At 50.0% G+C, this 24,640-nt stretch overlaps 9 protein-coding genes across 9 annotated transcripts, besides 1 other annotated feature; 3 read left to right on the top strand and 6 right to left on the bottom strand.

Moving 5' to 3' along the window:
* Window positions 1-24,640: part of a sequence feature (contig 1.117 1..274575(-1)) that runs on past both edges of the window.
* ANIA_07004 (uncharacterized protein) lies at window positions 383-2,444 on the bottom strand (the record flags this gene model as incomplete). Its single annotated transcript, XM_659516.1, has 3 exons — window positions 383-1,762; window positions 1,872-1,888; window positions 2,336-2,444. 3 exons carry the CDS (start codon window positions 2,442-2,444, stop codon window positions 383-385), a joined length of 1,506 nt encoding a protein of 501 aa, XP_664608.1.
* ANIA_07005 (uncharacterized protein) lies at window positions 3,243-6,161 on the top strand (the record flags this gene model as incomplete). Its single annotated transcript, XM_659517.1, has 1 exon — window positions 3,243-6,161. One exon carries the CDS (start codon window positions 3,243-3,245, stop codon window positions 6,159-6,161), a length of 2,919 nt encoding a protein of 972 aa, XP_664609.1.
* On the bottom strand, window positions 6,308-7,482 carry ANIA_07006 (uncharacterized protein; the record flags this gene model as incomplete). The annotated part of the gene is made up of 1 exon (XM_659518.2): window positions 6,308-7,482. Exon 1 carries the CDS (start codon window positions 7,403-7,405, stop codon window positions 6,308-6,310), a length of 1,098 nt encoding a protein of 365 aa, XP_664610.1. The 5' UTR covers window positions 7,406-7,482.
* tof1 (putative DNA repair protein (Tof1)) lies at window positions 7,815-11,479 on the bottom strand (the record flags this gene model as incomplete). The annotated part of the gene is made up of 4 exons (XM_659519.1): window positions 7,815-8,743; window positions 8,939-11,056; window positions 11,112-11,349; window positions 11,408-11,479. 4 exons carry the CDS (start codon window positions 11,477-11,479, stop codon window positions 7,815-7,817), a joined length of 3,357 nt encoding a protein of 1,118 aa, XP_664611.1.
* Window positions 11,773-12,941, top strand: ANIA_07008 (protein hadA). The gene is made up of 3 exons (XM_050611965.1): window positions 11,773-11,928; window positions 11,978-12,077; window positions 12,125-12,941. Exons 1-3 carry the CDS (start codon window positions 11,800-11,802, stop codon window positions 12,853-12,855), a joined length of 960 nt encoding a protein of 319 aa, XP_050467932.1. The 5' UTR covers window positions 11,773-11,799; the 3' UTR covers window positions 12,856-12,941.
* arp6 (actin-related protein arp6) lies at window positions 13,692-15,268 on the bottom strand (the record flags this gene model as incomplete). The annotated part of the gene is made up of 4 exons (XM_659521.1): window positions 13,692-13,830; window positions 13,884-13,946; window positions 13,998-14,739; window positions 14,773-15,268. The coding sequence occupies 4 exons, from the start codon at window positions 15,266-15,268 to the stop codon at window positions 13,692-13,694; spliced, it is 1,440 nt and encodes a 479-aa protein (XP_664613.1).
* Window positions 15,779-16,942, top strand: ANIA_07010 (PhzF family phenazine biosynthesis protein; the record flags this gene model as incomplete). The annotated part of the gene is made up of 1 exon (XM_050611964.1): window positions 15,779-16,942. One exon carries the CDS (start codon window positions 15,779-15,781, stop codon window positions 16,868-16,870), a length of 1,092 nt encoding a protein of 363 aa, XP_050467931.1. The 3' UTR covers window positions 16,871-16,942.
* On the bottom strand, window positions 18,777-19,540 carry ANIA_07011 (putative copper resistance protein Crd2). The gene is made up of 3 exons (XM_659523.2): window positions 19,198-19,540; window positions 19,037-19,132; window positions 18,777-18,987 (listed from the first exon to the last, which is right to left on the bottom strand). Exons 1-3 carry the CDS (start codon window positions 19,355-19,357, stop codon window positions 18,914-18,916), a joined length of 330 nt encoding a protein of 109 aa, XP_664615.1. The 5' UTR covers window positions 19,358-19,540; the 3' UTR covers window positions 18,777-18,913.
* On the bottom strand, window positions 20,167-22,101 carry ANIA_07012 (uncharacterized protein; the record flags this gene model as incomplete). The annotated part of the gene is made up of 4 exons (XM_659524.1): window positions 20,167-20,200; window positions 20,270-20,633; window positions 20,686-21,299; window positions 21,536-22,101. The coding sequence occupies 4 exons, from the start codon at window positions 22,099-22,101 to the stop codon at window positions 20,167-20,169; spliced, it is 1,578 nt and encodes a 525-aa protein (XP_664616.1).

Below are 24,640 nucleotides of genomic sequence, written 5' to 3'. Positions count from 1 at the left end.
GTAATTCATTTATTCGTTCGTTTCTTGATGGCTAAAATAAAATTACGCTGCAGAAAAAGATTGCATCAGAAGCCTCAGGAGATCAAATGACCCTGAAAACGATAGTCAAAAAAATACCCGGATAAACACCAGTTTGCCCATACATCAACACATGTCATCATTCGTTATATAAGTGAGAAAAAACAACAACAACAACAACAACAACAACAACAACAACAACAACAACGTTGGATCAAACGGAGAATATCATAATCGCGCCACTATTTCTGTAACGTGGACGGCATGCCAAAACAATAGAAGGGACACTTGAGATTGTGAATTCGAAAGCAAGGTCGTCATGCGCGGTCATAGATGTCAAGTATCTGCATCGAACTGTCTGCGTCTAGTGAATACCGAGACCCACATGGTCCTCCGCTCTCGGTTTCTTTGAGCTCGCACCATCAAAACTCGCTTCGCGTTTGAGGTTGTTCGTGGGCCGCTCAACGCCGGGTTTCCTCACTTGACCGAACAACTTCGTCTGCAGGAGTGTGCTAGATTTTGGTGCTGATTTGACTGCATCACGCATATCTTGCTGCATAGCCGGGTGATTGCGACGGAGCATGCTAGTGGCAAGAGATGAAGCATGAGATGAAGGTATATCCACCTCCGTTTCGGCCTCCTCGACATCGGAAGCGGAGATTGTGCTATCCCTATCACGATTCTCTTCGCTAGACTCTTCCCCAGGAGTAACATAATGACGACCTTTGCGTCCTCCTTCTGATGGTGTAATGGGGAGTGAAGACAGAGAATGACTACCTCGCACGTGTCCATTCGAATGTTGCCTATGGGACTTATGTCGGTTTGGCGTAAAGTTACTGGATTCTCTGTTCAGGACACGGTCCGCGGCAAGAAGGGCAGCAAATGGATGGTTATTGTCACTGCTATCCAAAACTCCTTGCGGCGGAGCCGCTGGCGACATAGGACCGTGCTCAATCATTCGTGAGAAATGTTCCCGGTTCTCTCGGATTCGCTGCTTGAGTAGCTTGTTCTCTTCAGTTAGCCGATCTGCTCGGTCTTGTTCTTGCTCAATGAGCTTCTTGGCTCGTCGCAGTCGTCTATCAAGGGTAGCGTTGGTTCTCTCAAGTTCTTGATTACGCTTAACGGCAAGTTCCAGCTCGACATTGGAAGGCGATGGCGTTGGTTCTGTGTCTGGAAGTGAATGGCGGCTACGGTATTCCGCACTTTGCAGGATTTCCGCCTCTCTCCTAGCAAGCTTATGCTCGACCTCGGCGCGCTTGATAGCCACGTTGCTCCTAAACGATAAGAGCCCATATTGCAGCTTGAAGTGAAGTGCGGATACGCGAGCCTCCCGTGCTACTGCAAGAAGCTCCTTGGCAATAGTGCGGAGCTTCCCTTCGTCGGCGGTCTCAATTTCGTCGTTTGTTGGGAGATTCTCGGACGCTCCGTAGGCCGCACACAGTGTCTCCTGGATGTCTGGCGACGGTGCCAGGTACGAGCTGGATCGAGATCGCGATCGCGATCGTCGAAGCGGGGCTCCAGGGATCTGAGTTGAGGGAGGTGGCGTCATGTCTGATGAAGGCAAGGATGGTGGGGAAATAAACTTCAGATTGTCCGTGTGCGGAGACCGGCTCTCAGCTGGTACACTCATGTCGGGAGATGCAGAAAGGTTTGCACGTTGAACTGGGGTCACCGGGCGCGAGATTTCCACAGGCGGGGCAAGACTCCCGCAACTTTCGGAGTTTTGCGACATGGAAGTGATGTTCTATACTGCAGAACGAATTGTCCGTGTGTGAATCACCTGCAACTGAATCGCAATCATTAGTTAATGCGTGGACAGTACAGCTGCCATGAGGCTGTTTTGACGTACGTACCACCTCGGACTCAAGTCCTGTAGACAAGAGATAGAGTCGAATGCGGTCCAAAGAATATACTTGGATTCGGGAACTAGCGTTGACGAGACAGATTGCCTTGGGGCCCTTACGTCGCGCGGTGATACTGGTTCCTATAATCACTTGCGACCAGACCTCGAACGCAGCCGCTTATCGATTAAGCAGGGCGGTATGGACACTGGGGAGTTACGGTGTATGATACTTGAGGTTTCCGCTTAAGGTAAACCCCAATTGGCAACGATCGCGGGTAATGGCGAAAACAGTCGAATAGACAAGGTGTGCAAGGGGGCGGAAGAATGAAGAACAAGTGAGACAAATGAGAATATGTGAGAAGCAAGGAAGATGGTGACGGAGGGTAGAGGATGGTAGTTGATGCCTTAGATGGAGAAGGCTGGAGGAGTGGGAGTTTGCATTGGGCGCGCAGGTGGGAGGCTGGGAGCGCGCACCAATCACATTTGTCAGGTCGGCCAGCCGCGCGCCAATGCCACCCAAATCCAGATAAGGCCGGATGCGGAGCCAGGAGTCAGGACCACAAGTGAGAGCTGAGGTAAACATTGCTAAAACAAGAGCTCGGCAGCCCTGTAACTCAGGCAACGACTCGAGAGCTGGAGCACAGATCATATTTAGATCTTGAACCCCCAACAGAAGCTGCGACGGAGCAGCTACTGTATATGAAGTATGAGAGTCAAGCACTATGCCGCACCTGGGTTCCAAATCGAATCTTAAAATGCTTAAAATGCTCAGTAAAGTCGCTACCTGAGAAGAATTGTTGCAGGTCATCGCTGTCTATGCACGCAAATCCTTTGGCCCAGTCTTTCATTGACATGCGATTTCAAGGACAATGGCGAAAGGCCATGACACAGGTATCTCAAATTACAACCAAAACAGCTTTATATAATGGCTTTGTGCATATTCTTGACTGTTCTGACAAGGTGGGCTTATTTGTATAAATGTTGTGATAGGTAATTGACTAGTTAACATAAATGAGGGGTTCTCAGACCGCCATGGCAATCCGGCCATCCGGTATTCCATGTAAATAGCCCTCTTTTTCAAACCCTGGTCATTTTAGTCAGCGATAAACACCCCGACAGCTTGAAGATCGCCCGATCACGCATGCTAACTATTTTTGGTTGATAGTCCCTTCTTCTCATTATTGAAAGGCGCCCCTGGAGCGCTAGGAGGTCTGCGCGCAGTGGATTTTCTTCTTCTTTTCCTTTTTAGCTATTCTCTATTGTATCCTAAGTTTTTCTAAGAGCTTTGTGCCCGATTGTCTTCTATCGCTAGCCCCCCCAGAGCACCATGGGACTGCCCTGAAATATCCGCGACAAAGTGCCCCCCTTGCAAATTGACACAATGGATCAAACCAAAACGCCGACACGTCCAAGTGGAATTCCTCGTCTAGTTTCTAGAATCCCGTTGCCTACTTCAACCACGAGCTCCGCTTCACTCAGACCATCTCCATCGCGCGAGAAATTACGCATCGATCCCGGGCTAAAGGCCACCAGGCTTAGACGACCATCAGAAGAACCAGAATTCAAGAAGCCGCTTCCACGAACATTACAGCCGAGAAATACCCAGAATGGCAACCCACAAAAACGACTTGTATCACAGGCCAGGAGTGACGGGGTAGGATCGGAGAACGAGAAAGTGCCGGACACTATGGACACCCGCTCTGAAGATACGGCATTACAGGATGCGGAACCTCGGGGCCGTATACGGCCTTCGCTGTCAGAAAGAACAATTGAAACTCTGTCTCAGATCCCGCCGTCTCCAGCATCATCTCGGAGGCCATCGTCTTTCTTCAATGCGACTAGTCCGATTCGATCACCATCTCGCCCACCATCTTCTATGACCAGCTACTCAAGGTCTCCCTCTCGATCCTCCACCTCTCGTCAACTGAGTGGTAATGATTTCCTATCTGGTCCCCCGTCCAGCATACGGCTACCGTCACGGCCCCGCACTTCAGTGCATAAAACCGGGCCCGCTAATGAACATGCTTCGGTTGACAGTGCGGACAGCACACCAAAGTTAACGAAACCAGCGCCTCTAAAGACCCTTCGTTCGGCTGGTTCGCAATCCAAAGCCCCGGAGTCGCGCCTGGCCTTAAATAGAGCCCCGGCAGACAGCGGAGTTGCACCGCCAGCTCTTGAGGTGAAAAAAACCAGAAGGGCTCAGCAGAAGGCGTCAAACTCGAGGCTCAATTCGACAGCTCCAAAGTCACCTGCAGTATCTGAGCCGGCGGAAACTACCTCGCCGGAGCTGAAAAAAACATCGAAATCGTCTAGTGCCCTAAGGGAAAGTATTGCAAAAGCCAAAGCTGCACGAAAAGCAGCAGCACACCAGCCGTCTCCTCTTGATGCGTGGACCGAGGCTGATATCAAAGATCCATTCAACCAACAGCCCAAGGACCAGAACAAAGTGCTCCGGAAGAAGTTAGATGCAGGCAGGACCACGGGTCACCTCAATATTGCGGCCATGTCCTTGACTACTTTCCCTGACGAGGTCTTGACAATGTATGACTTTGATCCTAATGCCACTACAGATTGGTACGAGAGCGTAGATCTGGTCAAGTTTATCGCTGCAGACAATGAGTTCACTGAACTCCCTGACGCGGCCTTTCCAGATGTCGACTCGGAGCAACTGGACCCGGACTCGGAGGAGAGAGGAAATCAGTTTGGCGGTCTAGAGGTCCTGGATGTCCACGGAAACCTGCTAGAACGCCTTCCGATAGGGTTTAGGCGGCTGCAAAGGCTTCACACACTCAACCTCTCGAACAACAAATTGACTATGGAGGATATCGATGTGATTTTCGAGATGGCGAGCCTCCGGGACCTGAAGCTGGCTAAAAATCAACTGCAAGGGCCTTTCTCACAGAAGATTGGTCAGCTTGACAAATTGGAAGTTCTTGATATTCACGAGAATACCATTACCGCTCTTCCTGAGACAGTTGAAGGCCTCAAGCGCCTTCGAGTTTTGAATGTTGGCCAAAACCAGCTAACGGAATTGCCGTTCGAGATCCTATGCACGCTTCCTCTGAGGGAGATTATCGCCCCTAAAAACAAGCTACAGGGCGTATTGATTCCAGCCACTGTGGACAAGCTGGACTCTCTGCAAGAGCTGGACGTGGTCGGCAATGCGCTCACGAGTCTCGGAGAGAAGTTGACGTTGCCCGCTTTAAAGACTCTAGCAATCAGTATGAACCGTATCAAGAATCTGCCTAATGTCTCATCTTGGCAAGCGCTTCTCAAACTTTCAGCCGAGGACAACAGTATATCTGAATTTCCACTGGGCTTTACCGAACTTAAAAATGTTCGAAACGTCGATCTGACTGGTAACAATATTTCCAGATTAGACGAAAAAATTGGGTTGATGGACAATCTCTTTACTTTCCGCATAGCAAACAACCCTCTTCGCGAGCGCAAATTCCTCAACATGACCGTGGAGGATATCAAGCGTGATTTGAGAAGCCGATGCGAACCGGAACCACAAGAGACCGATGATGAGGAAGGATCTGTCGCCACACAGTTCACTCTTGCTCCAGAGACACCGGCTCAGAACTCAGGCTGGCTGCTAAAGCCTGGAGGCGTACTCGATAGGTCCTATACTGATATGCAAGAGTTCGATGTGGAACAACTGGAAGCTATCAACCCGAGCGATGTCAGATATTTATACTTGCAACACAATAGCCTGCGCTCTTTTCCTGTACCAGCACTCAGCGTGCTTGCGGCCAATCTGACAGATCTCGACTTATCACACAACCCACTAGATATCTCTTCGCTTACCGCTACCCCAGTGATGCTTGCTAGTCTTCAGACGCTGAATCTGAGTGCTACGGGCATTACCACCCTTGAACCACTCATGACCGGTCTAAAAGCTCCCTCACTAACCTTTCTTGATGTTTCGTCAAATAACCTCTCTGGGTCTCTCCCCTATATTCGACGGGCATATTCCAAATTGACAACATTCCTTATCGCAGAGAACCAGCTGGATAGCTTGGATTTTGAAGCCGTTCAGGGTCTACAGGTGCTCGATGTGGGAAACAATAGCATTAGCTCCCTTCCACCACGAATCGGCTTGCTGCGAGCAGCTGGAAACAGTGCCAACTGGGGTGGCGGTTCGGCTTTACGGCGGTTCGAGGTTGCTGGTAATAGCTTTCGTGTTCCCCGGTGGCAGATAGTGGCCAAAGGAACCGACTCTATCCTAGAGTGGCTGAAAGACCGTATGCCTGCGGAAGAACTGCAAGAATATGAGTCGGGCGGCGAAGGAGACTAGCAGCTTGTTCTCTATCGCAGTTGTAGCTTATGGGTTGCAAGTGTATATATTCATACGTTTCTAGGTTCGTGTTTTAGTCGTCATTTTCTGGGGCATCCACCCCATACCCAATTCACATATTAATCCTATCAGCTCTAGACCACGTATTATACGTCGATAGACTTGCTGACTTCCTCGATAACTTTGGTCCACGTTTTTGACCATGCGGTAAACTTATCCCCCTGGTTTTCCTGATCGTTGGCAGTCTGCTTCAGATCCCAAGGCAGAACGACCAACTCGATAGCATTGAAGGCACTTTCTTTGGTTTTCCGAAGTTGCCGCGTAAATTTGTCAAAATCTGCCTCGTATAACGCTCCAGCCACCTCGTCGATATGATCCGGAATCTGCTGTAAACTTTTCAACATTGAGTCTAGAATTCCAATATTCGACGGTGCTAATGGAACGGGCACTCTCTCCAGACGGTTCGCAATGAGAGCGGGGTAGATTTGGGCAATAGGCTTCAAGATTCGAAGCGCACTCTTTTTCCGTGCATGTAGCGCAGCACTGCTTTCTCCGTCGTCACTTCCCTCGTCCTCGTCGTCACCAGACCCAGCTTCATATTCATCACCATTGTCTAGGAGGTCATCGAAAAACTCATCACCCTCCTCATCCGGATCCCACTCCTCAATCTCTTCCACCGCATCTCGAACCAAGTCTCTATACTCCTGTGCCCTTCTGACCACGAAGCCGACAACCCCCTTCGCGGCAACATCAACAAGTACATCGCAAGCATCCCAGACCCGCCCCGTCACCGCTGTGACTGCATCCTTTTCCGCCTGTTCCAGGCTTCTCTTATCAGCCTTTTCCTCCGCAATGAGCTGCACTTCTTTAACCAACAAAGACAGCTCCTTCAGTGCTGTACCTGTCAGAACGCGGATTTCGCTTTGAAACGCCCTCGTATGAGACTCTGGCGTTATAAGGAGTGCGGCTGTAACCAGAGACGGGAGAACGGACTCGTTAAGAGTCGAAAGCGTCTTCGCTACCGCAGAGGGTGTGAACGGGGAATTGATCGCCAGTAGTGAGAGTTTCGTGACATGAGATTTGAGTGCCGTTGATGATATTGAGAGGAGGGGAAGGGGATCTGAGTTTTGGTTCTCTTCACTCGTCACGGGTCCGGGGTTGGGTTGAGTCGTGGTTAGAGAGACTTGGAACTGCTCGATTAGGGCGAGAGTTGTTTTGAGAACGACTTGGAGTATCTGCGACATTTTTAACGCAGGCTTGTTTTCCCGGATTGGAGGTGAAGGGGCAATATATTATGTATTGGTGTTTGAGGAAGCTGCAGAGAAATTTTAGAGAGCTAGATGCGGGGCTGCGGTTAGGGTTGGGCGGGGTCACCTGTCATCCTAAGTATAATGCAAATACCTGAAATACCTTTTGGCTTTACGATTTTCCGCATATACCCAGAATGTAACAAGAGTGGTATACTGCCACCACTCATGCTTCTAATATCAGAGTTTTCTGGATATCTAATTTGGTTCGTGACTGCTTCCGCGTAGAATCCCGCATCAAATCAAGCCCTGCACCCTGGAACCACTTATCGACAAAACAAATACTGCCACACGTTCAGTCCATACCCAGACCCAAACTCCTCATTTCTCATTAATATTGCATACCTCATTCCGAATCGCTTTCTACCACGAATCCAGCCCGCAACCGTCTACGATTAGGCGGCGCCAAAGGGATGTCTTCTTCAGCGCTCTCGCTGCCATCATTGTGCTTTCTAGGGCTGGACGCATCTGCACCGTCTCTGTCGACACTTGTCTCATCCTTGTCTCGGTCCCGGCCAAATGCTAGGTCATCGTCGAAGTAAAGCTCGTCTTCAGCTGCAGCCATAGATTTGTCGATGGCATCGGCATCATTAGACGAGTACTCACCGGAAGAGGCTCGCGATGGCATCTCCATATCATCCATAAGTATGTCATCTTCCTCCAGTTCCACATTGGTTCCACCACTGTGTCTCCGTCGCTTTCCGCTAGTCTCCTCTTCGCCAGCAATGTTAGGCTCATTTGAGCGCTTTCCTCGCTTTCTCTGCCTTGCTTTGTTTCCTGCGTCTTCGGTTCTCCCAAGCAGCAATGCCTTTTTGATCCGCTCCGATTGCTCGTTGCGCCTTTCTTCTTCAAGACGGAAGAACTCTTGATCTGCCTCGGCATCGCTTTCCTCGTCACTTGCATGCACGTAAAGATCGCTCTTGATCTTGGCCAGGCGCCATCTCGTATTCTCTAGCCGTGCCTGTCGACGTTCCTCCAATGTCTCCTCATCAACTGGCTCTTCTTCTCCCTTGTCTTTTCGCTTCTTCCTCTTCTGTTTTAACTCGTTGAGCGCATGAGCTTTGGAGCGGGGATTTGCGGGAAAGAGTGGCCCATCAGGGATGACATCTTCACCCTCCGAGTCAGACCCAAAATTCACGTCTAGATTTTGGCCACTAAAGCCGTCCCGCGGCTCATGACTATACTTCTTGCGCAGTAAGTCATTAGGATCACGTTCGTCGGTGTTGCCAATCAACAGCGCTTTATCAATCACCGCTTTAGATTCCCGTAGTTCATCTGATTTGAGTTCAGACGGGATAATCCAGGAAATACCTTCCACATTTTCCTGTCCCAGGCGGTCGAATTTCAGCAGAGTCATGAGAAGTCGAAGTTTCGCATTTTGAAACATGGCCCTTTTGAACGAATTATCTTGCGATTTTACGGCTGTGCCGTGTTAGTAAACATAGCGTCCATAATATTAGGAGCACCTACTGATTATAGGGTTTTGGGTATCTCTAGGTCCCGCGAGGTCAACATCATGAGAATTTAGTTCCCAGGCCTCTCTCTCGTCTGCTGCCGACCCCAGAACTTCACTAATCCACTTGACTAGTGCACTTTGTTCGTCCTTGACCAATGCAGCTACGACAATGCTGAGCTTCTCCTCCGGAGTCGAAGCTGCCTTGGGGTCAACCTCAAGTTCAGCAGGGGCCCTTTTACTCGTGGTTACTGTCTGCTTCTCAAAACCGTATTCAAGATAGAATGCGGTGGAGTTGATTTTGCTGAACAGCAACTCCGTAATCAGAGCAGGTCGCTGCTCCAGCTTCTTTATCAGCCGTCGAATAAGCTGTCTAACCAATTCCTCCCATTCCTTGTATATTGGTTTGCTGGAATCCATTCCACCAGGTCCTTTGATTATGCGGTAAAAGAGGTTGAGAATGTCAACTCGGAACAACAACACTGTCATCTCTTGCTTGAAGGCTATCCGGTAGAAGTAGCGGTGGGCGCGCTTTAGCTGTTCGTTGTTTAACTCTTTGTAGAATTTGGTAAACGCCACAAATGTATCGACACATTTCTGATTGGAAAACTTTGCGGCAAAACGTGTAAAGTCGAACTTGCGTTCCTTTGACATCTTCTCAGCTTCGGCGTAGTCTTCGTCTTCCGATTCCTGTTCCTCGTCGCTGCCCTTATTAACCAGCTGTTCTTCCCGCTTCCTCTTTCTAGCTCGCCGACGGGATCGGACTTGCATATCGACATTTGTCTTGGAATATCGTTCCAGCATCCGCAAAAACACGTGAGATAATTCGGTGCAGGCATCAAGATAACCGAATCCCTGGTCTGTGTATCCACGAAGAATAGCTAGTATCCGGTCATGGGTCGTTTCCTCATAGAAAATGCGGTTCTGGATGTTTTCCGCAATCTCCTGATCCTCTTCGAGTGGCGATTGCGACATTTCTTGTACTGTCAATAGGATCTGCGTAAAACATCGCATAGCGGCATTAAGATCATCCCATTCCTTATTATCGAGGCTGTTTTGCATTGATCTGTTCAAGAAGACAAAGGTTTCCTGGTTCAACACACCGGCGACCAAACCGAAACTATCTGGTTCCAGTTCGTTATCAGGCTTCTTCCCGCTCTGGGCATACTTCTCTCGTTGGCGAGCACGCCGCGCGCGCTCAGCTCCAAGAAACCAGGAAACTGTATAGAGAAAGTGCCGTTTGTTGATATCCAGGACACGGATCGATTCACGTTCAATCGCCTTGCGGACATGCACAAAGAGCGGGTTGAAACCGGAATCTAAGAACTCCTCGACGAACATTCGTAGATTTGTTGTAGCAGAAGGGCTAATGTGAACCGGTGTGTTGAAGTCATTGTTCACCGACATGTCCTGTGCTTTTCGGCCTCGCCTAGGCTTATTCCACCTTTTGCTCTGGTCCATCTTGTAAAGGGTCGTCTGTTCATCTCTAAGTACGTCCTGACCAGATACCGTTGACATTTTCGCATCATCACGCTTAACCCAAATCATCGTCCCGAAGCGGCCGTGCCTGGTCGGCGCATTCTTTGCGTATTCTCTTCGCATGGAGGACTCCTGTCGTAGCAGGTCGTTTAATTCGTCGGTACGCTTGGCAGATCGCTGAGCATCGTTCATGAACAACTTTTCGACATCGATACCCCTTACCATATGAAACAGTATCTCGAGAAGAGGAATATCCAACATATTGAAATCGTCGCTAACATTCGAGCATAAGGTGAGCAGCAGGGCAAAGACGTCCTGGTCGTGGAACGCGTTGATCGTCGCCGACCTTGACGTTTCTTCCTCTTCTCCCTCCGCTGCGAGACGCGCATTTGCGGTTATTATTGCAATATTCCGCAGCAGATAGAGCATGATCTTCAGTATCCCTTCGTCACGAGCCGTCCGTTCTGATGGTGGAATTGCCATGCTGGGAAGGCCGATGCGGATAACCGCCCGTAAAATACCGCAGCTGGCCATATTTAAAATGCCGCGTTTGTAGCCCACTTGAGCTTGTTGTAGGTAAGGTATGTGGCGATGGTGGTTAACTGTCATCTCCCCATGTATCTCTAGCGGCCAAGTCAACGGCACTAATAACTCCACTGCAAACTGTCAGGTACACCAGATGCCAGCAGTGAATTAGGCACAAAACCTTACCGCATGCCAGCGCAATCCTTGTCATATATTTGCTCTGCTGCCCTTCTCTCCACCAAAGGGAAAGAATCTGAATAAGGTCACCATTGACCAGGTTCGCTTCCCCTAGACATCGTGCAACATCCATCCGATTGAATTTCTCATCATATAACTTCAGCCATCGCTTGATATCCCGTAAGCAGGACAAGGCGTCGTCCCCGAGCACGTACTTGTCCGCATCTTCGCCATTGAAACCTCCAAGCTGGATTTATCGTCAGTCAGACACCTTCACCGCGAAATGGGTAACTTGCCGCAGTGACCAGGCTATAAACATGAGCGCGGACTTCGGGGTCGATCACTTCAACAGTCTGAGCGGGCACTGCTTCCTCCATCACGGCCCGTGAGTGTGCATATACCTCCTTCAGTCGTTCATCATTTATTATCGCAACCGCCCTGAATGATGAAACCTCGTGTTAGCGTGAGCCAATCATCACGCGTTAGGTCACGCGTCACGCGTTTGCTTGTGGAGTGTCGGGTATGCGGAACGCGGATAAACTGAAAAGCCGCGTAGCCGAGGATAGCCGATGACGTTAGATCACATGGGCAGCTATGTCTATTGTACGGAGTTGTATCGGGGGCTCGAGAGGTTCTCTTTCTTCCTTCAGATATTGTTCGTTTGGTATAATTCTCTCAATTCTGTGGTTGTCTCAGAATGTTGTCGCCGGCACTTCGTTTACTTTGCCGCAGAGGCGCTTCAATGCGTTCTCGTGCGTTTAGCACATCTCCCGCCGTCCATGCTGCCGAGGTCAAATCGTTGGGAGTAATAGGAGCTGGACAGATGGTTGTTGTCACGATATGACTTCTTTTGCCTTTGCTAACACTTTATTCAGGGACTCGGAATTGCTCTCGTCGCTGCTCAGAAAGCCCAAGTCCCTGTGACACTTGTTGATAACTCTCAGGCATCACTAGATAAGGGTCTGAAGTTTGCCGGTGCGTAGGATCGTCCTCTATATCCGCCCATTGCTAACTCACCGTAGATAAGCTACTTGAGAAGGATGTGTCCAAAGACCGCATTACAAAGGAGGCGGCAGATGCTGCACGCGGCCGTATCACATCGAGTCTAAGTCTAGACGACCTCTCTTCGGTAGATTTTGTTATCGAAGCTGTCCCCGAGATTCCAGACTTGAAGACATCTATATTCTCCAAGCTTGCCCAGATCGCGCCTGAGCATGTCATTCTCGCTACAAACACATCGTCCATCTCGATAACCAAGATTGCGGCCGCCACAACCACAGATCCTACAAACCTTCAGGCGCCGTCCAGGGTTATCTCGACCCATTTCATGAACCCAGTCCCCGTCCAGAAGGGTGTGGAGATTATCGCTGGTTTGCAGACGTCCAAGGAGACCATTGACACTGCGATTGCGTTTGTCCAGCGTATGGGCAAGATCGCATCTGTGTCCGCGGATTCGCCTGGTTTTCTTGCGAACCGCATCCTCATGCCGTACATCAATGAGGCGATCATCTGCCTTGAGACTGGTATTGGTTCGCGTGAGGACATCGACAGCATTATGAAGAATGGGACTAATGTGCCCATGGGGCCCTTGACGTTGGCCGATTTTATTGGGTTGGACACGTGCCTGGCCATCATGAATGTCCTGCATCAGGAATCCGGAGACAGCAAGTACAGGCCTTCTGGGTTGTTGAAGAATATGGTCAATGCGGGCTGGTTGGGCAAGAAATCAGGAAAAGGATTCTATGACTACTGAGGCACCACGGATTTTTAATCCGAACTTTCGTGATATGAAGAAATTAGAGGGTCATCTCAGAAAGCAGAACTGAAATTGGATACGGGCAACCATTCCATACCCGTAGCATTGAGTGAACATTGCATTATAAGCCAACTATCCTGTATTTGCCTCTTCATGTGTGACAAAATGCCGAAGAATGCAACGACTTTCCATCACCGCCACCATGCGCCTTATGCAATGTTCTGACAATTTGCTGTCCTTCCTTTAGACGGTGCAAGCGCATAGCATACACGTTGGTAAAGATCCCCAGTAACATACGTCAAGGTGGGGAAGTCAGAGCTCAAATCGAGGCCAATATGCAATCTTGACGTAGCCTTGGCCGATCAGACTTTCGTGAGCATACCGTAGCAACGAACGTCTATAACAGTGGTGCCGACCAGTGCAAGAAGCTTACTAGATCGAGCTAAGACGTTGCTGTTTTGCGGGTTATTCCTGCTAGACATACTGGTTGCTCAGTACTATGCAAACAGGCGTCTGGAAAGTCACGATCCTTAAAAGCACCTTAGAGCGGCCTCGTCGTGGAAATGTGTCGGTGCAACACATCGTTAAGAGACGGCTCCGTTCGCTTATTAGAAATTTTTCGAGTGTTGCCTGTTTCATCCGCTGTCACACTCTGCAAGGTGATTCTGGAAGAGATCTTCGCAGACAGTAGGTGTGTAACGGCGAAAGGCTTCCGGGCGACATAGCACGGCGGTCAGCATGTTAGTACGGCTCAGTTAAAAACGAGATACCTGTTCGGCGGAGGGTCTAGCGCTTCAAGAAGCCTTGCTGTGAAGTTTCAAAGACCATTCCCTTCACAGAGCGCCAGAGAATTTGCGAGTCGTCCAAGACGATCCGTGCTCTTGGTATTCCTGGCGAGTAATCGCCACCTTCTTGAGCTCTTCTTTATTTGTTGCAAGGCGAGAACCTCCAAGCCAGGCGAAGCGAATAGGGCTACCGTAGCATCAGTATAGAACGAAATGAGGATTCAGTGGCAGAAGACTCACTCTTTAGGCCGTCGGACCCTAACGACACACTCTGCTGAAGCGATTTGGCGCAACTCCGTTTCCCTGCCGACGTCAGTGACACGCATTCTCGAAAGTAGACATTTGATATCTTACAGTCTTTCCATGAAACCCGGAAGCAAGGAGTTGCCTCCAACGACCAGAACATTGGCCAGGAAGGCCGGGTGTAAGCCTGTCGGCAACACCGAGAGACTCTGCAGGATGATATCCGGTATACCAGCCGACTTCATACCAATATCACTTGGGGTAAAGAGGATTTCTGGGACAGTGAAACGTTCGTTGCCCAGAACTAGGACGTCCTCATTTAGCTGCTCGGCGCTAGCGCCGGCGAGTACAGCCTTTCTTTTCTTGGATCCTAACAAAGGGTCATGAGGCCTCATAAAACCTCGTTTGCCTCCATTCGGATCTGGCAGGACGTAATCAACTACAACACCATCAGTGGGATCCGGTTGTCCACGTTTGCGGTTCCCTTTCCACGTCCGCTCCAAGTCGCGGTTAAAATCATTGCTCACGAAACACACCGACTCTTTGACTTCGTTCATTATATAAGTCTCGTCCACCATATTATACTGCCTCATAGATACCAGCTCTTTGAGGTAATTGGTCAAGTGCTTGCCGCCAAGGTCGAGTCGCCGAATTCCACGTTGAAGTGGTCTGCCTCTATAAACCGGAGTGATAACCGTGTGAGAATACCCAGAGTCAACCACCAGTAGACACTCGGCTGGGGAGGCAACGGCTCGAGGTTGTGATAGTACCGAATCTTCAAATAAGGATTGAATCTCGTTCCAGGCATTCAGCGACGGGCCTGTATTCAGCGCGAACGGTTTAGCCATGCCCACTCAATAATAAAGAATAAGATATTTAGACTTACCAACACATCTCAAATAGCCCCCGAACCCCCACTCTTCCATTATAATCTCATCTGCATTTTTCTGTAGTGCCGGCAAAGCATTTGGAGCCTCCGTGAAAATGATAGTCACGTCCTCTGGATCCGCAATGTGTAATTCCTTAGACCGCACGGTCCTCTCATCGAAGAATGAATTCTCCCAGATTTCTTTCTGTGCTTCCCAGTTTACAGTATAGCCCTTCTCCACAGGGCGCCTGAAAAGCATTTCATTCCAGTCCGTGACATTTGTGCCTATTTGAGCACCGACGTAAGTTCGGTTGGCGCGAGTCTTGACAATGGCATTTGGAATGGCGGCACACGCTGAGAGAGCGATTTCTTCATCATCCAGAGGTTGAGAGTCAGGTGCATAGCCTGCTTTCATGTTGTACGCGCCATTGTCGATAATGAATGTTTTGCCGGGGAGAGACTGAGCATGGCTTATGGAATTCTTGCCGGACGGGCGCGGTTTGGTGGAACCCATTCTTGGACCAAAGAAAAATGGGTGCGAGGCCGATTCTAAGAGCTCGTGCGAGGGATCATTGGGTTCGAGAGGTGGTTGGAGTCGCGCGCATGGAAGATGATGGATGAGCTTGAAGCTCGAAGTTCGGAAGCTTTTTGGTCGAACGGAGATAAGTATCATCGGAGCCCGCGTTGTCCCAATCAGGAATGTAGGGCACGGTCTTAGGGCGCGCCATACAAGCAGTCAACAATGAGTGTAAAAGTATCAAATTACATATCGATAGTGCCCACATTTTATCTAACAATTTTTGTAACCAAGTTTGTAGCCAAGCTGCTTATTATATCTTTAACGATTCCCAAATATGTGATCAGTAGCTACTTAATACAATAAATAGACCATCGTCCAGACTCCAGACTTGCCTGTCATAGGCAAACGGAATCCTATAAGCCGATTGCCTTTTATGGAAGCTTTGGAGGCTCGAGGAAACTCCTCAAGGATTGTTACTCCGTACGTTGTATACTCGTAGACAGGATGGCTATCGATTTACCTTTGGAATATGAGTCATCATTCAAGCTCCAAGAGCAAGTTAGTGATGACTCAAGTCTGTCACAGGGCGTACCTTTTTTTGGCTTGATTCAAATGGACTTCGTCCCGCAAGATCCTTCAACATTCAAACCATATCTGACAACAATGGCCAGAGTTGACTTTGTCACACTTGACGTCTTCACGACCAAGATTTATGAGGGCAACCCCCTCGCCGTGGTCTTCCTCCCCGCACCGACATCTACCCAACTGACCCAGCGCCAAAAGCAAACCATTGCGCGCGAGTTCAACCTCTCCGAGACAATCTTTGTCCATTCTGAGTCTGGGCCCAGCGAGTCTCGTAAAATCGACATCTTCACCGGGAGCGAAGAACTACCGTTTGCTGGCCATCCAACGATCGGAGCGGCGTCATGGTTCCTGCACCACGCGCCAGAGAGCAAACCTGTGACAAGGCTGACTATGAAGGCCGGAGATTTTCCAATAACGTTCCAGAATGCGGACTTGGGTGTAGTTTCCGCGCGGGTTGCGCACAACGTGCACATCCATGAGAACCAGTACCCGCTTGATGAGATACTGCGACTCTACCCATCCGTCAAGCCATACTTGACCCAGTCATCGATTGCCTTGATCTCCATTGTGAAAGGTATGAGCCAGCTTCTCGTTGAATTGCCCTCGCTTGAAGCTCTGGGTGCTGTGACGACTGCAAATGGTGGGGAAGAAGCAAGTTCATCTTATCTGGACGCCGGATGGGCCGAGGGGATGGTTACGACGTACTTTTACGTCAAGGACGTCAAGGACGAGCTTCTGGGTCGCAACGTTATCCGCACACGGACGATTCTGGGGAGTCTCGAGGATCCTGCGACTGGCAGCGCCGCGAGTGGCTTAACGGCTTACCTCTCGCTGAAAGAGGGCAGGGCTGGGCGGTTCGTGTACGACATTGTGCAGGGTGTTGAGATGGGTCGACGTAGTGAGATTGGGCTTGAGGTGGTGACAGGGGAAAAGGGCATTGAGAGCCTAGAGCTGAGGGGGAGTGCTGTGAAGGTCAGCGAGGGGTCAATTGTTGTTCCTCAGGCCAAGTGAATGGATGGAGTGAACACTACCGGAAGTCTTTGACATTGGCAAATATCCTAGTGCTGGATACAATTTGTAAGTCTGTTGATGGTGAACAATGATAGTGAATGAGTCTCAGAGGTCTCCCAGCCACGTACTTACTGCCTGTTTTTATTTACAATCTACTCTCAAACATAATTGACAAATACTATATTCTCTTTGGGGCTTTTCCCCTTAAGTCTTTGAGAAAGTATTTATCATGGCTGAATCCAAGAGTCATGAGTCTAAGGCCTTTTCCAGAAACACCCTTTATGCCCTCCCGAAGACACTCAAGAAAAACATCTGCCCCAGATCCAGACGCAATCTCTCCGATACAAACTCAGTTATGCAGAGCAGGCCAACCTCGGTGCCAGCTAAAGAATATCCAAGCATATCCAGCTACGAGTCGAGACGGCCTCGTGCAACCCGCATCGTCTCAGCACCACAGCACCGTTGTCTGACCAAACCTGACAACACGGACCATGAGGACCACAAACACAAGCGCGAGCATGAGCATGCACGAGAGAATGAGGCCCAATCCGAGGTCGAGTACGATGTGAATATTTCACAGCCAACTGGTGTAACAAAGGGCCTCCGAATCCGACGCTTGAATTCTCGTCCCCATACACTCCAGCTTCTACGTACCCAGGCATCCGCAACCCTCAACGGCAGGTTTACATTTTCCCCCTCGAGACTTCCTACTCCGACTGGGCCGCCAAAGAATGCACAGTATTCGCACTCGGTACACCAGGGAGAAGGGCGGCGGAGCGTACCCTCGAGTATAGGAAGACGATGGACAATGCAAACACCTGTCACTACCCGAAGCAAGCTACAACGGCCATCAACACAGACATCTACTGTTTCTCGTCAGTTAAGCATTTCATTTAGAGTAGTAAGAAGGCCATTGGCACAGTATCATGACAGCAACACCACCTCAGAGGTGACAGTACCGGCATCGGCAACCGCACTGGCACATATTGAGAAGGAGCGAGGCAGTGACAACAATCATCACCTACTCCTTTATTATCAGATCCACAACAGACTGTCTTTTTTCGACGCCGCATTTATAGAGACTACGAGGGCCGCCATGACTTCGCCCAAACGCCTCCGTCTGACACAGGGTTTCGCGGACCTGAGGGCGCAAGAAACACTACAGACAAAGATTCCTACGCTCCAACAGATCCGAAACCCCAGTTCAACGAAGCCGACGAGCCAGTTACAGGACCCGCAATTACAGAGGCAGCCTTACGAGTACATAAAAGAGAATTATGCACCGACAGCACAACGCGCACGCTTTCAATTAGCAGCGCATCAGCCGCAGCATGCGAACGTCGAGATGAACCCTAAAAGCTCCAAGGAGCCAGTCTCCCAGCTACCAGTTCTGAGTCCTACAAGTTCCAGGCGCAAGATGCAACATGAGAAAATGGTACTGGCATCATTTCCGGCAAGGAGTTCTCTTCAAACTCCCATCTCACCGGTTCCGTCTCGTGCGTCAAACCCTAAAAGAAGACCCGTACTAACATCGCAAATGGTTGGCCGGCCGCAGGTCGACACCGCTATGCCCCAAGAGTACTGGCTTGGCCGGTTCATGACCCTGACGAACGCATTTCACTACGAGGATTCCTTCAATGAGCCGGATATTGCGACGGGATTCGAGATGCCATCCAGTTACTCGCGTCCATTCCAGGGCTCGGACGATGGGGACATGGCCGCGTACCGTGTGAAGCGGGCTTTCATGGTGTTGGAGAATCGTTGTGTAAGTGAAGAGGCTAGTGTCAGCTTGCAAGACTTCCGAGAGGCATATATTCGCCGCTTTGGAGACCAATGGATGTATTAATCAGCGATGCTAGGCTCAGCTTATTGTGTACTATTTAGTCTTTGAACTGTGCATTTTTTAAATTTATTGCTGATAATGCATGTCATAATCCGCTATACAGTTCTCCAATCAACGCCATTCCCAGTTAAGATAATACACCCTTAAGAAAATCAAGACAGTCAACCCTCCTAAGCTTCATTAACATGAATTCAAACGCATCAAGCCTTGGCCGTCGTAAAATCTGTCTCAAGGGCAGATTCAACAGCTTCAGCCTTCTCGCAAGTACAGGAAGCTACAAAAAGTCAGCATTTGCCATCAGATTTAGGAACAGTAGGCTTTACCTTCCGGTCGCTTCCCGCAAGGACAAGTCTGCCCATCTACAGGGTTGTTTTCACTCGCTGCTCGCTCACAAGTACACTGGCCGGCCGGACGAGCCCCTGCACGCACTTATTAGAATACATCCAAGCCAAGCTAGATTGAATAGAGATAAGGCAGAACATACGGCACGAGCATCTCGCCCCCTGAATCGTGTTCTCGCTAGAAGCCTTGTTGCAGGTGCAGTGCAGAGCAGACTCTTTTCCACATGAGCATCTTGCCTGCGCGGCGCACACGCAACCGCCGCTGGGATTTGTCTTGCAGCAGGTTGAGGTGGGGTGAACCATATTGAATGTTGTTTGAATGGTAGAGATGAGGTTGAGGAATTTGACCAGGCTGGTGTCGTTGTATGGCGTATACCAAGCTTGTGATGGATGACGTCAGATGTTCGAACTGGGCTAGGTTCCTGCAAACGCTGGCAGATAGCAAACAAAACCGGAGTAACGAAGATGAGATAGTGGTAGTAAAAGATAGATAGGGTCTGATGATGAGAAATAGAGGTAAAGAGAGAGTCAAAGTGCAATATTTATACGCTCAAGCTGCTCCTGCCTGTCAAGTCAGCCGTTGATATGCTTGGAAATCTGCCGGCGCTGATTGGCTGTCTCCAACGTCGCCTTCCTGGTACTGAGCTGAAGATTGGTAATTGCTCTCAGCGCATTGGGCGTTTACAGTTTTCAAGGCTAAGTGATAGGTAATCGCTTTTCCGTTGGTGGTGCTTTGATTATGCTATTGAAGTATACCTCAGCCCTAATTGCCTATCTGCTACTCCGTACTACGGAGCACTACATGGAGAGTATGAATGATATACAGTAGGCGTAGAAGACAGATATAGACTAGGATAAGGTAAGACACAAAAATAACATTTAACATTATACCTCAGTTAAACTTGATTGTGAGTATGTCTTTTGAACAGCCACGCATAAACAATGCAGCAAGCAGCAAGCAGAAAGCTGACCAACGCCAATGGTCCCAACTCCGAGTACAACAAAACAAAGATTTTTCCGCCTGCAAACAAAAAGTTTTCAATAAAACACAAGAGAAAGAAAGAAACTATTATCAAATCGGCACCAAGTAGGTGTCCAACCACATTCACCATTCAATCGAACTTGGCCATGGTCCGCGTTACTAGGCTAGGTAGAGATGTAATCGCTCAAGAAGTCGCGTTGAGTATTGCTTTAGAGAAATGGTGTTTCGCATACTATAAGTAGTTGGCATAGTCGTATCCCTGACTGTATTTGGCCCTCAGGGGATCCATGACCTGCGGAGACGTCGTCATCCTGTCATCCGCGGGGCTGCTAACGGCAACGTGCCCCTGTTCGGAAGAGAAAGATGCCGGGAGGCTCAGGCTAGAGGCATTGGCCTGGGTGAATGGAATCCCAGTGCCCATGCTGTAAGGGTGGTGTTCGTAGGGATAGGGGCGATAGTCGGGTGTTTCCGAAACCGGTAGGTGCTGTAAGGTGGGCATACTTCGCCCGGGGTGATGCATGTGCGAGTTCATTTCAATTCCGCCGTATGATTTTGGAGCAGGCATCGAAAGCGGAGGCTGGTAATTGTGTATTTGGTCTAGTAGAGAAAGGATTAGCATTGCCAATATCTCAAACATTTAGAGACTTACTAGTGTTATCCATTCCATATGTCAGTTGTGCTTCTTGCTGACCACTCGGCGACACAGAACCCTCCAATGGACGATGCTGACCATAGCCAACCATCATGCCGTTCGCTGGCCGGTTCATCACATAATCCATTGGCCGTCGGTATGAAATCCCTGGGTGGCCCACCGCATCCCCAGGCCTCGAGAAACGACCGGGGTATTGAAGACTTGTATTGAAAGACGGCTCAGAGAAACTACTCGATCGCGGAAAGGGAAAGTTGGCTCGGCTGCTTCTCAGATCTGGAACCGTTGCTGCCGCTCCTCGGTTCTGGTAGTTCTCGAAGCCCCTGTCGGACGAGGTCGGTGGGTAGCCGGGACCGCTTGTAGAGGCTGAGCTCAATGGAGAGATAACGTAATCGTCGTCGTTCAGGCGCGGTAAACCTTCAGTAAGAAGACCCTGGGACACTTTAGTCTGAGTATAAAGAGCAAGGCGGAGTGACTCTACCGATGCTTCCGAAGGACCTTTACTGCCAAAAGGGGTACGCAAGACTTGAGTCGTATCAAAGTCATCTGGGAGCGCTCGTGACTTCAACATCCGTTCCCGATCGTTGCTGGTGAGCCGCTTGAGTTTTGCCCGTCTACTAGCGTGTCAGTCGGAAATAGGACGCTTTTGTTAACATATATATATACCTATTCTGAAACCAGACCTGGACCTGACGTGGGGTGAGCCCTGGGATCTCCCTTGACAGTCTTTCTCTGTGCGCAGCATCCGGATGCGCCTGTCGAGTGAATTCGCTCATCAAAAAGCGCGTTTGATTATGCGTGAGCCTTAAGGGGTCAGCAATTGCCCAAAGGATAGTCTCAGACCACATACCTGAACCGCTTCATTTTCTTCTTGTCCAGCTTAACATCCTGCGATGACTTCTTTTCGTCGGCGATTGATCCGTCATCATCAGATGACCCTGCGTTGGCCTCGCCGTGGTCCTTTTCATCCTCATGGACCTCTTCCGACTTAACTTTGGATGACAACTCATCATTTGTCTGAGACTCGCTCGAACCTTGAATATCGGCATTCTGTCTCTCAGGGTTCGCCGTCAATGATGAGTCGCTGTGTGCGTTTGTATTTCGGTTTTCCAGTCCCTTCGAGAGTACGTCTACCCCTGAGTACTGCACTGAGTTGGAAGATCCTGCAGCCGGCTGTGTCGAAAAGGCATTCTCAGCCTTAAATGCAGCCGGCTGCATTTCCGTAGGGGGAGCTTTGTCTGGCTCGCCTACTGTTTTCCCAAGTCCGGATAGAGCTGATAAGTCCGCTCTCGATTTCGTCAAGGCTGGCTCGCTATTCCAGGAGACGGAAGCCCAGGAACTCGTGATTGAAGATGGGTGAGCAGCGGCTGGTGATGGTATCGTCGACACCCAGGCGCAAGGGCCACTGACTGACATGGTCGTGATACCCTTACCCGCCTAGTCCATGCAAGTTTTGTGAGTGACTCTTTCCAGCGTAAATACAGTCAGAATGTGATGTTGGGATTCAACGCTCTAAAAAGAGCAGGACTTGATGACGGGAGAAAGGATCACGGATGACCCTGGTTCAGGTGGGTCTTGAAGACTAAAGAGGAGGTTTTTGGGAGATCCAGGATTCTCGTTATAACCGTTGTTGGCCCAGGGGTAGCGATAGGGAAGGAAGTAAATAGAAAGCCCTTGATCGTGGTTATCAGGAAGTCCTCAAGCTGTCATTGGACTTAGTAGCTGACGGACAAGAAATAGTCTAACCGCCTGGACGTTTCTTATAAAGTCAAATAAAAGGGGAATCTTAGTCGTGGCTGATCACCACAAGTCAGCGGTAAAGAGATGAGGCCGATTCCACAGTTGGGTCCTAGTGTGGCCGAACACTCTAGCGTCCTTGCTCCTGGGGAGTAAAGAAGAGGAGCGAAGAGATCAAACAGTGCTTTAGCCAAGCGGGTCGGAATAAAGAGATCAAGGATTCAAGGTACGGAGATTCGAAATCAGGACCAGGAATACCGGGGCGCTTAGGTCTAAGACTGTGCCTCCTTCCGAGAGTATTGATCCACCGGATCTGTCACTCCAGCCCACTACTGAGGGAGAGGGGAGTGCCAGGTGACTGAGGGGTGGCAAGGCAAGGACGGGTACCTCCGGTTGACCACAGGCTGACTTGTCTGGAGACGAATAACGACCAGGACCTAATGCAGGAGGCAATCCCAGGAAATCCGGCAACTCCAGCAGCAAGGTTCGCCGGTACAAAAGATATCGCACGCCGAGCTACGGGAATGAGCATTTCTCCAAGAGTATCACAAAGTGTCCGCAGAACTCACCAGGCTAATCGTGACAAAGGGCAGTAAGAGAAAGGTGGGTAAAATGGGGAATTTAGCTCGGATTGTAGGCAATTCTTTCTGTTGTAGAGTAAGGGGTTTCGGTGGTGCTCTATTCAGCGGAGCTACTACTCAGAGCAAAACTTGACAATAATAACGGCGATATAAAGGTTCGTTGCAAGGTGTTTTGGATAGAAAGCGGTTGGCGCTACCTGGAGATCGAGGCAACGTGGTCCGAATAACCAATGACGAACAACTTCTAGGAAAACGGACAGAAGAATACGATTCAGATGAAAATCTCGGCGGAAGTTCACCAATAAATAAAGGGTCGTATTAAGACGATCAAGACGGCGGCAGTAGGGCCATGCCTCTGATAGAAGCGAAGATGGCGAGCAGACAAACCTTGCAAGCTCTGGACCGGGAGTGGCAGCCTTGTGGAAAAGACGAAGAGGTGGTGCGTGGACCGTGATTGATACGTTGATCGAGGCTTGACCTGGCTTGACCTTCACGAACGGGGCTATCACCGCCGGTCTGAGACAGTGATTATGCACCGAGGCATGGCTGGCGTGACCGTAAAATAAACTACCCGCGCCTCTCCGGTTACCTCCACCTGAGCAGAGGGCTTAGTACGTCTCACGACAGAGGCAGCCGCCGTTCGCGAGGGTCTATCGATAGGCATACTACTACCCCGTAATCCGTACTACTGCCTGCCAAACTCTTGAGGGCCTGACAGTCCTTGGGCGTGGAACAAAGACACCAAACCGGGACGATTCCTGAATCTGTGACCCGTACTGCATAGCTGCAGTTAGCGGGTCACAATCCTAGGCTCATCCCCACTATCCGGCAGTGTACAAATCAAAAGTCGTCAGAGGAGGAGAAACGAACCCTTGCCCGGTTATCCAGAGCCCTTCTCCTGATAATTTGAACGCCTGGGTGTCTGGTCTGCACCCGACTCGTGCTGGACCACGGGAGTTGGGCTGATCGAAAGCTGTCATGTCAATTGTCAGTTGCTCCGATGGAGACCGTGGCACACCATGTGGAAGACCTTCCGGGACTAAGTGGCGCTTTGGCCGGGCATCCACCAAACACAGAGTCCGAAATCGAGACAGGACTCAAAAGGCGTCGGGCGAGCCTAGGAAGGCCCTAACGCAGAAGCTCGGTTAGCGCGCCGGTTTCTACGGCATCAGCCAGCCAAGAGGAGCCGGCCCAAGGTGACGTCCTCACAGGATGGTGCGAACTTGCGCGAGCGAGTCAAGCGAGGATCATATTCGGGCCTCACTGAACGAGAGTGAGGCTAGCCGCTCTCAAGACACCAGGAATTGGACACCAAAGACACCTCTTGCGTGCCGGCTGTTTGATGAGAGGATTCAGGAACAGCTGGAGCCAGGGCTGGATGAACCTGGAGTGCTTGAAGGATCGTTGACCAACTTTGGTCTTGACCTGATCCAGCGGCCTGGACGGTGGAACAGCTCCAGGGCTGGGAGACGGAAGAGAATTGACCATTTTCCACCAACCGGCGGAGGCGGACTGTGACCTCCTTGCCGAATACGGTATAGCGTGGGACTGTTGTCTAGTCAGCACAGGGTGCGGCAATACTATTGTAAGAGGACTTTAGAGCGAATACGACAAGAAAGATGTTCAATTGGTACAGA

Source organism: Aspergillus nidulans, chromosome IV (assembly GCF_000011425.1).
Source record: "Aspergillus nidulans FGSC A4 chromosome IV".
NCBI lineage: Eukaryota > Fungi > Ascomycota > Eurotiomycetes > Eurotiales > Aspergillaceae > Aspergillus > Aspergillus nidulans.
The sequence above is the reverse complement of the archived record's forward strand: the minus strand, read 5'-3'. Positions and strand labels throughout refer to the sequence as shown.

Coding starts and splice junctions, on each gene's coding strand:
- ANIA_07008 (XM_050611965.1), top strand. CDS start 11,800: ATGTTGTCGCCGGCACTTCGTTTACTTTGCCGCAGAGGCGCTTCAATG. Junction 11,929..11,977: donor TAATAGGAGCTGGACAGATG/GTTGTTGTCACG, acceptor CACTTTATTCAG/GGACTCGGAATTGCTCTCGT. Junction 12,078..12,124: donor TAAGGGTCTGAAGTTTGCCG/GTGCGTAGGATC, acceptor AACTCACCGTAG/ATAAGCTACTTGAGAAGGAT.
- ANIA_07011 (XM_659523.2), bottom strand. CDS start 19,357: ATGGTTCACCCCACCTCAACCTGCTGCAAGACAAATCCCAGCGGCGGT. Junction 19,133..19,197: donor GGGGGCGAGATGCTCGTGCC/GTATGTTCTGCC, acceptor AAGTGCGTGCAG/GGGCTCGTCCGGCCGGCCAG. Junction 18,988..19,036: donor TTGCGGGAAGCGACCGGAAG/GTAAAGCCTACT, acceptor GACTTTTTGTAG/CTTCCTGTACTTGCGAGAAG.